At 42.4% G+C, this 18,655-nt stretch overlaps 1 protein-coding gene across 1 annotated transcript; it reads right to left on the minus strand.

The window, feature by feature from the left end:
* Positions 1–583: 583 nt before the first annotated feature.
* CHRNA1 (cholinergic receptor nicotinic alpha 1 subunit) lies at positions 584–17,681 on the minus strand. Its single transcript, XM_081051429.1, has 9 exons — positions 17,582–17,681; positions 12,053–12,198; positions 11,896–11,940; positions 10,716–10,825; positions 8,524–8,719; positions 7,807–8,044; positions 5,156–5,379; positions 3,783–4,022; positions 584–3,464 (listed from the first exon to the last, which is right to left on the minus strand). The coding sequence occupies exons 1-9, from the start codon at positions 17,622–17,624 to the stop codon at positions 3,333–3,335; spliced, it is 1,374 nt and encodes a 457-aa protein (XP_080907555.1). The 5' UTR covers positions 17,625–17,681; the 3' UTR covers positions 584–3,332.
* Between the last annotated feature and the right edge of the window lie 974 nt (positions 17,682–18,655).

The following is an 18,655-nucleotide window of genomic DNA, read 5'->3' on the forward strand; positions in this document are numbered from 1 at the left end:
CTTTTTTCCTTTGGGAAGATTCTAAGTTAGAAGTTAAAATCAAACAGGTACACAAGAAAATACTATAAAGTGATAAGTGGTATATAGCAAAAGGCTATAGAAAGGAGAATGTAAACACAGGCTTAAAAACATTATGTTAGGTTGGTGTTCAGAAAATATTGTTCAAGAGGTTTATTTTTCTGGGGGGAAAAATAGACTCTTACAATGCACCATAGCAGAGCCTTCACTAACTGATAGAAAGGGAAGAAATTTTGGAGGAAGAGGTGCCCCAAGGGCTGGGAAGAGACAGGGGAGCCCTCATTCTGTTCACTGTTCTCCCCTCCCTGTAGGTCCCCTGCGTGGTGGGTGAGCCACTTACCCCAAAGTTGTTTCAATTCGAGGTGGGACAATTTCCCTGCTCTACTCTTCCAAGCTGACTTTCTGGGAGAAAATATGTTGGGGCTTGGTTCTAGGAGGGAGCCACATCCTTTAAGGATGGGATAGGAATATTCCTCCAAGAGGAAACTATTTTCTCTATCAGTGCCCAATTTTCACCCAATCCTCACCCAAGGACCATTCTCAAGGATAAAAAAGGAGCAGTTTGTGATTTTAAAAATAACAACACTTTTTATTGTGGTAAAATATACATAACACAAAATTTATCACCTTAACTGTCTTTCAGTGTACAATTCAGAGGCATTAAGTACATTTACAAGGTTGTGTTACCATCACCATTCTCTATTTCCAGAACTTTTCCATCATGCCAATCAAAACCTCTCTACTCGTTAAGCAATAACTCACCCCTTCCCCCAACACCTAATAACCGCTATTTGACTTTCTGTCTCGATGAATTTGACTACTCTAAGAATCTCATGTAAGTGGAATCATACAGTATTTGTCATTTGCACTCTGACTTATTTCACTTAGCATCATGTTTTCAAGTTTCATCTTTGTTGTAGAAGTTCATTCCTTTTTAAGGCTGAATAATGATATTCCATTGTATACGTAGACCATATTTTGTTTATCCATTCATCCATCGATGGACATTTAGGTTAGCTTCTGGGACCAGGCTTTGACTAAGGCAAGAGCTTCCAAAGATGACAATCTTTCACTTAGTGACAGATTGATGGAATAGATATTGATTCGCTGCTGGAGCTACACACTGTGACACTGTGGTGTCCACTCAGGCCAACTCTGCCAGCTTTCAGTACCAGGGGAGGAATAAGGGACATGTCAGAGGGCCTTGCTTTGGGGGAAGAGATGAGTTATTTGATGTAGTGGAAATAGCACAAAAGCAGATATTAGGAAACCTGGTTTATCACTAACTAGCTCTGTGACCTGAGGAAGATCACTTCTTTGAGCTCTACTTTCCTTATCCTTAAAATGAGGAGAATAGCAATGATTTTTAAGTTCCCTCTCTGAATCAATAAGTCCTGGGAGAGTGTGATGCATTAGACAAGCACCAAACTCTTTTTTCCCCCTTCTAATTGTAGTAAAGTATATATAGCATGAAACATCATTTTGCCATTGTTTTCACTCTTTTAGTTGTGGTAAAACATACATAACATAAAATTTACCTTCTTAGCCATTTTTAAGTATACAACTTAGTGGCATTAAGTTCATTCACAATGTTGTGTAACCGTCACCACTATCCATTTCCAGAACCTTTCCATCATACCAAACGGAAACTCTACCCATTAAGAAATAACCCACTCCTTCCCCTAAACCCTGGTAACCACTATTCTACTTTCTGTCTCAGTTAATTTGCCTATTCTAGGTACCTCATATAAATTGAATCATACTATATTTGTCCTTTAGTGTCTGGCTTATTTGACGTAGCATGTTTTCAAGGTTGATCCGTAGTGTAGCATATATCAGAATTTCATTCCTCCTTAAATCTGAATAATATTTCACTGTATGTATAAACCACATTTTGCTTATTCACTGATGGCCCCTGCGGTTGTCTCCACCTTTTGGTTATTGTGAATAATGCTGCAGTGAACACTGGCATACAAGTATCTGTGCAAGTTCTTACTTTTAATTCTTGTGGGTATACACCTAGGAGTGGAATTGCTGAATCGTATGATAAAGCTGTGTTTAGTTTTTTGATGAACCACCAAACTGTTCTTGCTTTAGTTTACTCTAAAATGAAAGTACTTGGTCCTGCCATGCGTGTGCGATAGGAACCCCCATGGAGAAGTAGCTTGAGATTATACCTGGGTGATTGAGACTGCAGGCTGCCCAGCAGTGCAATAACGTGTTCTGGAGATCCAAGCCCAGGGCTGCTTGGTTTTTATTTCTGGGTGAATTACATTGTGGCTGGAAGACTGCAATGGAGAAAAATAATTTTCTCTCCTGTTGGGATAAGAACTAGAGGGGGGAAAAGGCAGAAAGATGGTTGACGCTAAGAATGACGCTCTCAGAAACACTGACCAGAGTTATGGAATGGCCTAGAAGGAGCCAGGGATGGTCAGGAGAGCAAGTGAGCAAATGAACAGACCCAACCTGTTCAAAGCTACTTTGAACTCAGATTTGATCTGGGTTCAAATCTCAGTTCTTCTACTTGCTAATTTGGGCAAGGAACTTAACCTCCCTCAAGTTCAGTTTTATTCTTTGTAAAATAGGGACATTACAAGAGTTATAAGGATGAAATGAAAAATTATGTGTATGAGATGATTCCCACACACGTAATTTTTCATTTCACAGTGCCTGGCCCTTCCACTCAATCTAGGTTAGGACCTGCTTTCCCTCAAACCCTGAGCAGCAAACTCAGGTGCTGTGTTAAAACGGGAAACTCTTTCCTCACCTCCAGTTCCAGAAGCCGACTTTCAAGCATGGGTATTTGATGCAGGGTGCAGTTTGGTGGCCATTCTGGAACTTACCTGTTGCCTTTCTACTGCTTCTTTGCACTCTGAATCAAATGCTTTAACTTTTGGGTACTGGTATGTGGAGCTTTCTTAGTAGGTACAAAACTGGCTTTTAAGCAAAGGATACATTCTTTCCTTTAAAAATAAAAATAAACAAACCAACAGAAAACCTCAGTTATTCTCGGCAAAACTCTTCCAGATGCCATTGGAAATGAACACTTCTTGTAGCGATCCCATTTCATTTACTGAAAAGGGCCCACTCTCCAGGCGCCAGGCAGACAGAGCAGGATCATGGGAGAAGCATTGTGAAAACACTTTGAGGCCATAACGTTATGTAAATGCAAATTATTCCCGTTAATCATAAATACAGAAAATGCAACGTTTGTTATGCGAGCTTGTATCCATGTAGACAAATCTTCCTGTCTTCCCACCTCTCTCTGCTCTGCCTGGGATGGGGGCAGACCTATGGTCAGCTCCACTTTCTGCTCATCCTTGCTGACTTAATTCAATGAGCCGACCTGCAAACACAGCCAGGGTTCCGATGACGCAGACGAGCATGAAGACGCCGAGGAGAATGTGGTCCATCACCATTGCAACATACTTCCATTCCTCGGCCGCCTGGGAGAGAGCAAAGCATTAGGATTTCCTTAAGGTGGTCATTCGACAACAGTGCTCATGCTGTGCACTGTCTACGGCGCATTCGGCATCTCAAAGACCTCAATGTCCCTTGGCTGGCATCATGCTCTTTATTTTCTGAATAGATTATTCACAATGTGATGTCTTACTCAGGTGGCCTCGAGGCGGTCACCAAGACACGTCTTAGGTCAGTAGCTCCCTCTTATTGCTAACCTACCCATCAAGCCAAATCCTTCCTTTTGCATGCAAGCATTTGATCATTTAAACCTGAAGGTGTGGTTTTCAAGGCACAAAGCTTACGTTGTTGGACTCCTGGTCTGACTTCATGGTCTCTGCGATGTATTTGACGCCCTCGATTGCACTTTTCACCTCAGGGTGTTTGATCAAGGGAGAGTGGAAGCCTGTGGGTGGAGGCCCCGGCTTCCCAGAAATGTCAGAAATATCGATGTCTTCCGTAAAAATCTTTTTGTCTTGTTTTTCTCTGGATGGTCTTTTCATTGTGGAGAAGAACATGATATTTGGGATAGTGTCGATAAAAACCTAACATTAAAAAAAACCCATTTATGAGAAGAATTGCCAGCAGGGCAAGCATCAAACTCTGACTTTGAATTAACAGTGTGACTTAGGCAGGTCATTCAGCTTCTCTGGGCCTTAACCTCTTTGTCCTTAAAATAAAAGAACTATACTAGATTTTCCCAAAGATTCCTTCATACATACCCTGTGGCCAATCAAATTACTATGGTTGAGGGATGCTTCTGTCATGTGAGGAGTTCGCCACTGGAGGGAGCCTGTGCGCCGCTATCGAACTCACAAGAAACCCATGAAGCTTAAGCTTCTACTTCCCCTGTAAGTACCAGCTTCTTCAAGGCCATGTGTTTTCATGGTCATATGGTTCAAGAAAGGGCCCCTTGGGCTAAAATATATAAAGTTCCGGCCCCACAGAACAGTTAGACTGTTTTCGTCCATTTCTTCTTTCTGAAGAAATGCAGCATAGGTATTGCCAGGAGTCACTTAACAGTTTTTATAGAAACAGGGACTGTTTCTCCTCTAAAAAGAATACAAGCAGTAGTTTCTCTGTGAATTCATGACAAATCTTTTGCGTTTTGCACACAAGACCTTGGTTGTTGGTGTCTCTGTGAAGTTTTACCAAAAAACTGACGCATTTAAAATAACACATTTTAACTTTCAATAATGTAAATATTGGAGACCAAGTTCTTCACTAAAACTTGCTTTTGGACAATCTCTCATCAAACCGCCCTCCACCTCCAGCCCTTATTCTCAGCAGATGATTCTACCAGCAAAAAATAAGCAACCTATTCACAAACCGGAAGACATACAAACAGAACTCTTAAGATTTCAAAGAATTTGAATAAAAAGACAGTGACTTATTTATTCTCTCTAATCAAAGAGATTCTTTAAGCTTAAATTAGGAGTGTGCTTTGTTAATCCTGTTTTTCTTCTCTCTCTGAGGAGGCTACATGAGTTATTTATCCCTAGAAAGAGGCCTAAGGAAGGTCCTACCCCAAACCCCCTACAGCCCAGACAGGACTTGCAGTTCTAACCGCCCCCAAGAGTTAGCCAGAATTCCACTGGCCACACAGAAGGGGGACCGATAGAGGTCCTCAAGAGAATGGCTGCCCTGGGCAGAGTTTGCAGGGGCCTCCCTCACTCACCTTCCGCACCCACTCTGGCATGACGTGGGTGCTGGGGGAGCGGTGGTGCGTGTTGATGACGATGACAGTGATGATGATAGATGCGATGACAAACACCATGGTGAACAGCATGTATTTCCCGATCAAGGGCACAGCACTCGAGGTGGAAGGGATCAGCTCCACGATGACCAGTAGGAACACAGTTAAGGACAACAGGACAGAGATGCTCAGAGTCATCTTCTCTCCTGGACAACATGAAGAAGTACAACCTACCTGTGATGGGCTGAAATGTGACTTCCCCCAAATTTGTACGTTGAAGTCCTAAGCCCAGCACATCAGTGACTGTATTTGGAGATAGGGCCTTGAAAGAGGTAATTAAATTAAAATGAGGTCTTTGACGTCTCATCCAATATGACTGGTGTCCTTATAAGAGGAGAAGCTTAGGACTCAGATGCACACAGAGAGGAAAGACCATGTGAGGACACAGGGAGAAGACCGTCATCTGTAAGCCAAGGAGAGAGGCCTCAGGGAAAACCAACCCTGCCAATACCTTGATCTAAGACGTCCAGCTTTTAGAAATTGGGGATGATAAATTTCTGTTTTTCAAGCTACCTAGTCTGTGTACTTTGTTATGGCAGCCTTTGCAGAACTAAGACACGACCAAAACCCAAGGGTGAGAAGAACGTGACAGGCATTTCTCAAAGCATCATTCTGAGGAAATTTCGGGGACAGAATTTCCTGTGAGATCTTTGCACCTTAACTCTGCTGACAATGGCAAGTGGCAGGCATTTCCCTTAGAGCCTGCCATGCAGGGATGTCTACTTCATCTCATGCCCCAGAATTCCATTTCCTGGTGGAGCCCAGGGAGCCAGGTTATACCAAGCTAGGTGGCAAGTCAGATCCCCAGCGACAATTTTTCCATCTGCAGAAGAATGTTATAAACCTCACAGAACTGAACAGAAGCCTGACCTACTTGTTGCTCAGCAGATGGATGGGCAGCCCAGAAATACACGTATAATTTTTCTCATGATGGAAGCAAGCTGCAAGACCCAAACTGAGAAAAGGACATCAATGATTTCACGCCACTTACTTTCTCACTTTCGTCGAAGGGGTTGATTTATTTTTTCTTTTGTGTTTTTTTTCATATTAAGGTACCCGAGCACCGCCTGCCCCACCTCTTTTCTCCAGGCCCTGTCATTTCAGGGTGAACAATTCCCTGTGGGAGTCTTGGTGAGGCAAGTATGGCAAACAAGAAAGGCAGGGGCTGAATGGGATATTTTCTGTGGTGATTGACCATCTCAGATGCAGTACAGAGCTTTGGAAGGGACTTCCCTTGGGCTGGGCTGGCTGTTTGTGTCATATGTGTCATATGTTTGTGTCAACCCTTGTGTTGCCCTACTTTCTCGTATGGAGCTTTTCCCTGTGCGTCCAGATGCTTCCATATGCTAGGAGTACATACAGGATACAGAGCAGATGCAAACAAGAAATTATCAATTCTACCTAGTGCGTAGAATTCTACCAAGTGGGGAGAAAAGTCTTTAAAAGTGAAAAAGAAGACAGAATTATAAATATGAAGTATTGATCAAGTTACATCAAATTTCTTGATTAATAGTAGTGATAATAATAATACCTAACACTTATCAAGCAGTCTCACTATTCTAAATGCTTTACAAGCATAAATCATTTAACATTCATAGAACTGTGATTAGTTTCCATCTTGCTCTGACTAGTGTTTTCTCTCTTCGCTTAAAGAATCTTTCCTTTGATTAGAAAGTTGAACAAATATTTGAGTTTGTGATCATTTGTTTAAAAACAAGTGTAATCACTAGAAAAAACATCCTGTGGGGATGAATTCTGCCTTACTCTCTGCTGTATACTTGCTACATAACAGTTGTTCAACAAATACTATATGTTGAATGAGTAAATACATAATCTTTTTTTTCCTTGTTGGAAAGTTGAATTTAGATTTTCGTGAGTTTCCCTTTTTATTATTTTGATGAAATTGTTTCCTGTCATAAGTGTGAGGACTGTCTGTACCATCTTTTTTCTTCCCTAATTTTCTGCCATAAATTTTATATATATATGCCCTTTTCTTCCTTTCTGTACATTGTTGTTTGGTGAAATTATGTCACAGATGTGATTAGTCAGTAGGAGGTAAGTTGTTTGAGCTGATATGTGAGAAAGAATTGCTACTTGGGAAGTATAGTCTTGTCTATAAAGGTGCTGCCATCTGGAACACAGACAGGCAAAAGCTATTTTCAAGTGGCTATTAGTGAGCAAAAGAGGCAGGAGCTAGGTTAGTACAGAGCAAGTGACTGCATAGGGGAAGCGGCATGAGGAGTATCTGTGAGCCCCACCTCGCCCAGCATACTTCTGGGCACACAAATAGGTGTTGGTGGTGAGTCACGTTAACTAGACTGAGCTATGTTTGTGCATCTTCAGGTCACATTCAGTTCTCTGACTGCCCCATAGTCTCCTCCAGCTGTGAGCTCCATCCACAGTGACTTTCACCACTGCACATGGCCACTCAGTAAATGCATCTCCCAGCAATGATGATTTGGGACTGTCTGCCTGTGTTTGTTGATTAGCCCATAATTATTTGTGGCTTATCCCAAAACAGCAGCGTGAGATCTGTCAGTATCAGCAGCAGCAGCCATTGCAACTGCACGCACCTGAGTCTGTGGGCAGGTAGAACACCAGGCCAGTTAAGAAGGAGAAGAGCAGACAGGGAATGATGACATTGACGATGAAGTAGAGGGGCAGGCGTTGCATGACAAAGTGGTAGGTGATGTCCAGGTAGGGGGTGGAGGGACAGCAGGCGTAGAACACCCAGTGCTTCCAGCCGCGGGACTCCTTGATCACCCATTCCCCACTCTCCATGAAGTTGCTCAGGTCTGGCCGGTCGCTTTCCTGAGAAGATGAAATGACACTTTGAAAACCTAGTCATGTCACCCTGAAAAGGGACAGTATTTCAGAATCAGCTGTGACAAGGCAACCGATTCCAGTACTGTTACATACCCACTTCCATTTTGGGGTCTTAGGTTCCTTTCCTCAAATAAGGGGGTTGGGGCTCTTGGGAGCCTCCATGTTGGTTACACATTCAAGTCAGCCTGGGAGCTTCAAAACATATTAGTGCCTTAGCTCCCACCCTATACTGACTAAATCTGAATTCTTGGTACTGAGCCTGGGAATAGGGAATTCACGGAAGCTCCCAGTGGTTCTTATGTGCAGCACATCAAGAACCTTCCCAATCAATTGAGAACCATCAAACTAGATGATCCCCAGAGTTCTAACTGGTGCTGATAGCCTGTGATTATGAAGAGGCAGAGCTGGACAGCTGAATCACACTTTTCCTGAATCCAACCTCAACAGGTGAGGTCACCACTTACCTGGTTGATGGCCACCACAGAGCCATCGTAGGTCCATGTGCCCAACTTCATGCTACAGTTCTGTTCGTCAAAGGGAAAGTGGGTGACGATGATCTCACAGTAGCTTTTAAAGATGGCTGGAGGTGTCCACGTGATGTGACCAGTGTAGTCCAGGAGCACTTTTGTGAACTTGACAATTGCAAAGTCACCATCTGCACTACAATGGGATAAAAGAGGAGACAGCTGTTAATTATTCAGGTGCTAATTATAGAAGCTTTCAGAGCGGCAGTATTTCTTCTTATCTATGTCAATAGTTCCCAAATTTGTCTGATGATAAGAAACACCAGGGTGCTTATTAAAATGTAGATTCCTGAGCATCATCTAAGCATTGAATCAAATTACCTGGGGAAGAACCTGGGAATCTACAGTTTTAAAGAAATAACAGGTAACACGGAACCACTGCACCTCAATTTTTTTCTTTCCAGTTCTTAAAAGGTATTTGTAATGTTAATCTCCATCTACCCCCTCCCTGATATACTTCGAAAATTAACTGGGGAAAAACCCAGGAATTTTGAATAAAACCTGGTCCAGTGGCTCATTCCTGTGACAAGCAGGTTAAGGAAGGGGACTATTTAGAACTCAGTGGGGAGGGATCACAGACTCAGATACCTCCAGGGCCAGGCAGGCGAGGAAGGAGTGAGGAATGCGGCTGCAGGAAAGAGAGAGCCTCTCTCTCGTCTAAGGAAGGCTCACTCAGCTCAGCACGTGGTGTCCCAACCGGAGCAAAGGCGCAATGTTGCCAGATATTTGGATTTTTTTCCTGGGAAGCTGGAAATCTGAATGTTTTTAATCCAAAATTTCTATATTTTTGAATGCTGGATTTTTCTAGAGAGGTTACATATCCAGATTTTAATGTGATGTCTTCAAATTTACAAATATTGGCAGTAATATCTTGTTTTAAAAAATCCAACATGGTAGATATTACAAATAACAAAAGGCCACTTCTGCAGGCCTTATTCGGTGGGCAGTAGTCTACTTGTCCTGCAAACAGGCTGTGTCCCAGGCCTTGGCCAAGAGCAGGGCATAGGTGTCCAACAGGCGGGTGTGGTCTGCCTGGGTGGGCTTTCAGGGACGTCTAGCATATATTGGTGTCTCACTTTGTAAACCAAGAGATTTTCTCTCCGTTGGTTTTTCCTTGGGATGGAAGTGGGCCTCTATGCAGAAAACTATGCAATTTTGGACCTTCCCAAAGAGCAGAGGGCCATAGGATCATCTAAATCTCTCCCTATAGGCAGGTAAAACTGGGTTCTCTCCCCACTGGATGTTCCTGAACAAGCTTGTCAAAAGGACCAGAGAGGATTTTAATCGCTTCCCTCAGATTCTTACTGAAAGAGAAACTTTACCAACACAAGATATTCTGCTCTATCAACATAGTTATCTGAAAAGTTTACACAAATAATTGGATAATTTGGCTCAGGCTTAAATCTCAGGTATAATTGGAAAATACGTAGTAGAAAATCAAAGTAGGGGAGGATCAGCCTTAAGGGGTATCATTTCCATTCACTAGCCCTTGCCTCCCCAGGTAAGTCTGCGAGCAGGTACAGCCTGCTACATGATGTCAGGCCACAGATCCTCTTGGCCAGTGTCAAATGCTGTTGCCTGGAAAAAATGTGCTTTGAAATGAACGTTCCCTGACAGATGAAGGGCGTATCATAATGAGCATGTCATTAAAGCAGTGTCTTGAATCACATTATAATTTCACAACATGCAGTCTGTCCCGGAGCCCATGGATGGGCTACCTAGGCTTCCCAGGCCATCAGCGGTGCGGTGTCTTGGGATGCCATGAGGATGTGATAAATCACAACCCCGGGAGGTTCAGACCTACTGGTAGGAAGGACATTTAATTCCAAGGAACTCAATTATAGGAAGTTTGGGTTCCTTGGATAGTTGCCATATACCCTCCAGGAGCTCTCAGGGATTAAATGTCCCCCACCCCACAGCCCTGATTCAATTTGGCTCTGATAATTGTTTCTATTCATAACAGGAGACACCATATGGCATCCCTAGCGTGTCGATTGAGCTCTTGGCTTTTAAGTGTTGTTTAATGTGAACCATAGTGAGAAGCATACTGAGATGGGTGGCCCTTCCGTTAGGGCTCTTGGGCTCCACCTGTCCCAGGAATGTCCCCTCCCCATCCTGTCTTGTTTGCTTACTTGTTATAGAGAACAAGGTCTGGGCGCCAGATTTTTTCAGAGGGAATGTGAATTTTTTTCACGCCGCCATATTCGTCTGGATTCCATTTTAGGTTGTAATCCACCCATTGCTAGAAATTAAGACATTTAGCTAATTAAAAAGCTAAACACATTTTTAAAACAGTCTAGGGTTATCAAGAGCTCTGATGGGTGTGGTATTTCAAATAGTGACAGAAACGGTGCTCCAGTGAGAAAGGTTTGATTCAGAATTCAGTTTTCACTTTAGTAAACAACATCGGCAAACACTTACACGGCACTTACTTATACAGGCACAGTTCTAAGCATTTTAGCAACATTCATCATTTAGTCCTCACAACAAACCTGTGACATAAGGGTGATTATTGACCCCATTTTACAGTTGGGAAAACAAAGGTACCCCAAGTCACTGGGTGGTGGCAGATCTATCACGTCATACTGCCCACTTCAGGAAAGAAGAATGGCCCTATTAGGCACATTTGCCTCAAACAGGCAACAACATCTAAAATAAGAATTATATTTTTTCCTACGTTGTAAAAGTAAGCTTTGCTCAATGCAGCAAATTTGGATAATGTTATGGATTGACTTATGGTCTCCCTCAAATTCATATGTCGAGGTCCTAACCCCCAGTACCTCAGAATGTGACTTTATTTGGAGATAGGGTCTTTACAGAAGTAAATAAGTTAAAATGAGTCATTAAGGTAAGCCCTATTCCAATATGACTGGTGTCCTTATAAGAAGGGGACATTTAAAGACAGATACACATTCAGGAAGAATGCCACATGAATGTGAAGACGGCCAACGATAAGTAAAGGAGAAAGGCCTGGAGCAGACTCTCCCTCACAGCCCTCAGAGGGAACCTATTCTGCCGACACTTGGATTTTGGACTTTTGGCCTCAGCAACTGTTGAGGCAATACATTTCTGTTGTTTGAGCCACCCAGTTTGTGGCTTTGTTATGGCAGCCCTAGCAAACTAACACAGAAAAAGCATGAAGTGAAAAACAAACACACACCAACAAATATGATCCATAACCCCACTACCCCACAATATTTGCTTTCAACATTTTGGTATATATCCCTGTTAACCAAATTGATTTCCTCTGGGCCAAGGTTCAATTTCAGGGTTAATGAAAACAACATAAATGCAATTATCTAGTTGAATTACCTGTTTCAGTCGAACATTGGTTGTCACGATCTGATTTACTTCATCCTGAAAAAAGACAAGACTCCATGTTTAGGGGGCAGAGAAGGTAGCTGAGGGAAGGCTGCTCCCCGGAGAGGGGTGTGGGTGCTATGGGGAGCCTGGAGCACCCTGATCTCACCACGCTGATGAGCTGGATCAGTTGCAAGCCCACGGTGACCTGCACGGCCTGGCGATGATCTTCTACTGGCCGCACAACCCTGTTGTAGTCTTTAAATAGCTTTTTCACCAGACGGGTCTCATGTTCAGAGCCCAGGACGAGGCCAGCTGAGGGAACAAATGACACACATGCTGTTAGATGCCGCTCCTTACCTCCACATACAGTACCACAAGGAACTGAGGTGCGACCAGCTAATGGAAGGCAATCAGGACCCCTTTTTGAAGGGCTCCCAAAGGCAGCTATTATGGCCTTAAGTTCCTTTCCAAGTACAGCTGCTGGTGTGGTCCTTTCTCGGTGGAGAGCGCCAGATTTCATGACACTTGTACTTTGGACAGATGACATTCCCTAATACAGCCTCCGGCTGAATCAAGTTTGCTAGGAACATGTACACATGAGAAGACAGGTCCACACAAAAGCTCGTCTTAGTATTTCAGAGTCGGGTCATGGTGTAATGGCCAAAAATTGATGCTGGTTTATACCCATGAGGATGGCCATAGTTAGCAAAATTGAAAATGACAAACATTGGTGAAGCTGTGGAGAAACCGGAACCCTTACATACTGCTGATGAGAATGTAAAATGGTACAGCCAAACAGTTTTGTGCTTTCTCATAACAGTTATACACAGCGTTACCATGTGACCTACCAATTCCACTCCTGGATATATCCCAAAAGAATTGTTCACACAAAGACTTGCACCTGAATGTTCATAGCAGTACTACATATAATAGCTAAAAGATAGAAACAACCCAAGTGTCCATCAACAGATAAGTAGATGAATAAATTGTGGTATAACCATGCAGTAGAATATTATTCAGCCATAAAAAGGAATGAAGCATTGGCCCATGCTACAACATGGGGAACTTTGAAAACATTATGCTAAGTGAAAGAAATCAGATGCAAAAGGGCACATATTGTATGAATCTATTTGTATGAAACACCCAGAATATGTAAATCCACAGAGCAGATTCGTGGTTACAAGGGACTGAGGGGAAAGGACAAGGGGGCTGACTGCTAATGGGTACAGGGTTTCTTTTTGGGGTGATGAAAAAGTTCTGGAACTAGAAAGTGGTGGGGGTTGCAAAACATTGTGAATGTGCTTAATGCCTCTTAAGTTTTTCACTTTAAAATGGTAATGTTATGTCTTTTCCCATGGTAAATTTTATGTCGTGTATTTTACATAGCTTAAAAAATATCACTGCTGGTGGGTACATGTTTCAGTTAAGTTGTTAAGACACAGTGAAGACCATGTGTTTTGCTGACTTGGGTTTGGGGCTCCTTTTTAGAGCATGAGTTATTCCAAGGAATCTTTATTACATCTTCCTTCAGGATGAAGAGCTATGTCATCTAATACTCTTGGAGCTCACAGCCCTTTTACATGTCCAGTTATGTGGTCCTCACCAGAGGCCGGTGAGACAGGCAGGCAGGTATTCTTACCTGAGATTCTGACAAGGTGACTTGTCCAAGGTCATGCAGCTAGGGCAGAGTTCGGAAGAGAGCCCTGTCATTCTGGCCATTCTGCACTGTGCTCCTGCACTAGCTTAATATTATGAGTGTGTTGTGGGCTCTCCTTGAAACTGCACAACTGCATGTACTACATTTCCTATGAGAAAAAGTGTTCCAGATTCCAAGTGCTTTATGAAGGATCTTTGTAACTCAAGCCTTATGTGGATTGGGGATTGCCTGGTCAGGGTTGGGAGAGGAAGCAGGCACATGCTCCATTTGTTCTGATTCATGTAACCAGAGCTCCTTTTTCCTCAGGTTATTGCTGAAAGCCCCATACCTTCTCCCTGAGCCAAGAAAACTTTAAAAATTGAATGAGTGAGATGCTTTCATTTTTTCCCAGTAGTGTTAACCTATTGCTTCTAAGCCAGGTTATTATTTTTCTTTATTACTTTTCTCCTTTGATTCTAAGTTTGTAGAGTTTGTCAACAAATAATTATTCAGTAAAAAGTAATTACTTTTTCTATTTTTATTAATCAAAATAATAACTGACATATCCAACTTGTTATGTGCCACTCTTCTGCATGCTTTATATACAGAGGGTGCCAAAAAATGTATACACATTATTAAAAAGGAAAAAACTGTATTAAATTTGTAATAATATATACCAATAACAAAAGATGAGTACAAGTCGCATGTATACATTTTTTTGGCACCCCTGGTATACTAACTCTTTCAACCCTCACAACTGGGTGTGGTATGTACTGTTATTGTCCTTATTTTACAGATGAGGAAATTGAGGCACAGAGAGGTTAAGTGACTTGCCCAGATTTCATAAGTGTTGGAGCCAGGATTCAAACCCAGAGCCCACATCCTCGGCCATTATTTCTCATCCAGAACTTTGGATGAGCTCAAAACAACCATTGTTGTGCAATGAGTTGAAACCTTTGCATTCCCCCAAAGGTGTGCATTAATTAGTCAGTAAAGTTTTATTAAAGGCCTTGTATTTGTATTATCTTATAGAATCCTTCTAACAGTCCTTAGATTTACCTAAAGGTAAATCTTTACCCCAGAAAACACTGAGGTTCGAAGAGTGGAGCAATGTATTTGTGGTTCCCAGCTAGTTAGAGGCGGGATTGGTTGTAAGTGAGGCCAGTCGGACACCAGGGCTTCTTTACCTTCACCCTAAAGGGTCATTTTCATTTGGATTTTTGAAACTTTCAGTGTAGCTGAAATCTCTTCATTATGATCTCCCTGGACACTGTGTAGGGAACCCCGCACTAGCCTGCCTGTTCATTTCTAGTTTGCCATGTTTTCTGAAACCAAAAGGGTCCATGCAGAGCTTTCACATGACATCTCCCTGAAACCACCTGCATTCAAGGAGCTTTCATGGGAGGCCGTTGTCCAAATGCCTGGTATTTGCGGTCACCTTGAGCCATTGGGACTGGCAATCCTCTGTCCTCCACACCTGTCTGTCCCAGATCCCACCCAGCCCACAGGGGAAGGGGACTGGCACCGGTCACTGAGTGATTTGGCCACTGGGCTTGAAGCGATTGCTTTGGCATTTCCTTGGCTGCTTATTTTCAAAGGAATTGTTTATTCCAGTTTGACAGGAAGAACATACTAGAAAGCAACAGATAGAGCAGATGGTCAGCATTGTGTAATAGGAAAACTATGCAGGCCAATGCAATGCTGCACTGGGGAGACGAGAGGACTGGAGACAGGAACGGATGGCATCCAGCGACCTCACTTCCTCCTCTTCCACCCTTGCCAGTAACAAGGGGCCTTGCTCCTTCCGTAATGAATGTCTCAGGAATTTCCGAGGAGGTCTCCATTTCTTACATTGGGTTTCCTAGTGTTCTTTCCTTTTATCCTCATCAAAAGAGGATAGAGTGATAGAAAACATACAGGACTTGAGGTCAGAATTCTGTGATTCTCTTCCCAACTCCAACATGGTCTGGAGAATTGGGCCAGTTCTTCAATGAATCACAGTAATACGTTCTCAAAAAGGCAGGGTATAAATTTATAACGATACAGACAAACAAATAAATAATGTCAAAGTCTCCCTTTTCAGCAGGATCATCTTGGCAATCCTTATTCAGATGGTGGTAACATTGATTCATTCATCAAATATTTTTTGTGCAGTTACTGTATGCAAAGCATTGTTTTAAGAGCTTTGAGATCTTCAAAGGTGAATCTGACACAAATCCTGTCCTCCTACCCTCATGGAGATTGACATTTGTCATTTACACAAATAACGGTGAACAGGTTGGAAAGTAACATGCCTTAAAAGAAACGGCAATGAAGTACTTGGGATTCCTGAGACGGGAGAGAGAAGACTGTAATGAAAAATGCTATGTAAATAGAAGAGAGATCATCATGTGTTAAGCTAACACAGGAAAAAGTGTCCCTGATATGAATGAGAATTTTGCCTACAAAGGACTGATTCTAAGTAGGGGAACTCAGCCACAGTTTCAAAGTGGTTTTTTATTATTATTATTTTTTTATATACCATACTGGTCAAATTTGTATTTTTATGCCTGCTGGGTTGGGCAAAAGGAATTCTGTGCTATATTAGTCACCTTGGGTAATTCTTATTTCAGCTTGGTGCTGTGTTATCTTGCTACCTTTGGCAACTTCAGGCTCTTTCCTGACTGTGCACGTAACAAATGGAGTCTCTAGCTGATCACATTCCAAGATTTATAAATTAAGTGACTTTGGGCAGGTCAGTTCATGTCTTTCTTTTCCTATAATAAAAATTTGAAGATGTTGGACTGCCTCATCTAGCTCTAATTTTCTGTGAATTATCCATGTGAATTGATACCAGCAAACTCTAGGTGTGATCTAAATATGTATCACATACTTTTCAAAATAGCTAAACATGCATTTTTGGAGATCTTTGGTGTCCTAAGAGATCTCTTAAGGATTTTCATATGTAAGCATATCACAGGAATTTTCATTGAATATAGTGTTTGCCAACACACACACACACACACACACACACACACACACACCATCACACCATCACACACACACAGAGCACCACCATCACCATCACTAAATTATATTCTGTGGGATTTGGTGGGATTAGGTCCCAATCCTACAGAATATAATTTATCTGAATTTATTAGAGTTTAGGTTCTTTCCTTCAACTCTGCTATTGGAAAGCATTAATAATAAAGCTCTTTACCTTTTTTGCCCAGAAGACCTGTGTTTGTCAGAGCAATATTAGAGAAGAAAAATCACAGAATGTCAGCCACCTTATTTCTCTGTTGAGATGATATCACCAGTAAACTTTTACATGAAGCAATCAGCAAATGTCTGTTTTCCTCTACCGGAAGTTTGGGATTCAGGATAGCGTTTCAGCTGCTGTGTTGTGACACATTCCAGAGTTGAGTGCAGGTCAAGGACTGTGTAAGATTTTATAGTTTCAATTCAAACCCAAACCTATGTATAGTAATGTCCTTTTAAAAAAAATAGGCAAAAATGCATTCACATGAACTCTTTTTTTATGTTCAGAAGTTTAAAAAGTTACAAAATATTTCATCTCTATGGAGAGAATTTATTTACAACTACGAATATTTTTCTCTCTCCGGCACATGGACCTGTCAATCAATCCTCTTCATTATCAGAATTCTCCAGGAGCAATAAAAGGACTTGTTAAACATACTGCTTGTGAGTATAAGTCATCACTCTAACAGCTCTGTAGTTGTCAACAACTCTATAGTTGTTCAAATATGAAAGCAGTTCCAGGATGACAGAAATCGTGCTGAATCTAAGCGTGTGGGTGAATCGGATGCCAGGCACTGAGGGAGGGAGAGACCCTCACGTCCATTTTGTTGCCTTTGACCAGACAGCTCCTATTTTCATTTGATAACACAAACTAAACTTTATCCACAAACCCAATCAAGCTAACATCCATGAGAAAGTGATAGAGCAGTTTCGGGCTGTGGAAGCCTGCCATTCTGTGTTCCCATCAAAGAAGCAAGACTGGTTTGGGGGCTTCTAGTGCTTCAGCCTCGGAGGAGAGCCCCCCACCCCGATGCTTACCTGAGCAGAGAGCAAGGAGCAGGAGACACGGCCAGGATTCCATGGGTTGTGGGCACTGATGAGGATTGGTAGCAGGCTGGCGACTTGTGCTGCTCGCCGGCACTCTGGCTGGAAACTTTGGCTGCTAGAGGGTTTGGAAATTGAGTTGGCTTGGGGGAGCTATTGTTTTACACCACCTGTTTGTGGCAGTGACAGCTGGGCTGCCTAGAGCCCTGGAGCCCAGGGAGTTGCTGAGGGCCTTACATTACTACAGGGTGCCTCACTTGACACAGTGGCTATATATCCTTGACAAGTTGAGTGTGAACTGCGTTGTGTTTTAAATGTACCGTGAGTCAGGTCTGAATAAAAAAAAACTTACAGTAGGGAAAGACTTATTTTGAATGGTGAGCAACTCTCTCCCTTTTGGGAAAACCAGAACTGCATCTCTGTGGATTGATTTGATTAAGGTCACTTGGTCTGAGTAGATAGTCAGCTGGGAGTATAAGACACTCGTCATCCGGAATCACAGAAGTCCACATTCTGCACACAAGAAAATTCATTGGCTCGGGTTCACTCTAGACTGAGAGTGCCTGGGGTTTTTGGGACAGAATAAATTTGAGAAGCGTGTGGTTGGTACTGAATCTGCTGCTGGAGAGTTCTAGGCTTGATTGAATTTGTTTTTTAACAAAGATGGCTTCTTCATAGAATTGGTTTTAGTGGCTTCCAGAGGGGCTGTTCCAACCCCTGTCTCTGTATCAGGCAATACTTATCCTACGGTGGGTCATTCACTGGAGCAAACTGCCCACCTCCCATGTACTGTTATTCAAGTGAAGAGTAATTAATGGGAAAGTGTCCCAATGCACATACATAGTTGTTCAGGTTACTATTTCCTTCCATCCTATCCTTTCTCTGCCTTCTCTCACTAAGGAAAGAAAAGAGCAGAGTGGTTCAACTTTTCAATTTCTTTGTTAAAAAAAGAATCCAAAAAGCCAGTAGTTACTAGTAATGGCTAAACCTGCAAAGTATTTTTACCAAAACGAGGAAGGAAGCAGTTATGTGGATGCCCTGCCTGTGCTTTCTTTGCTTCCTTCCCAA

Source organism: Rhinolophus hipposideros (assembly GCF_964194185.1).
Source record: "Rhinolophus hipposideros genome assembly, chromosome: 6".
Taxonomy (NCBI): Eukaryota; Metazoa; Chordata; class Mammalia; order Chiroptera; family Rhinolophidae; genus Rhinolophus; species Rhinolophus hipposideros.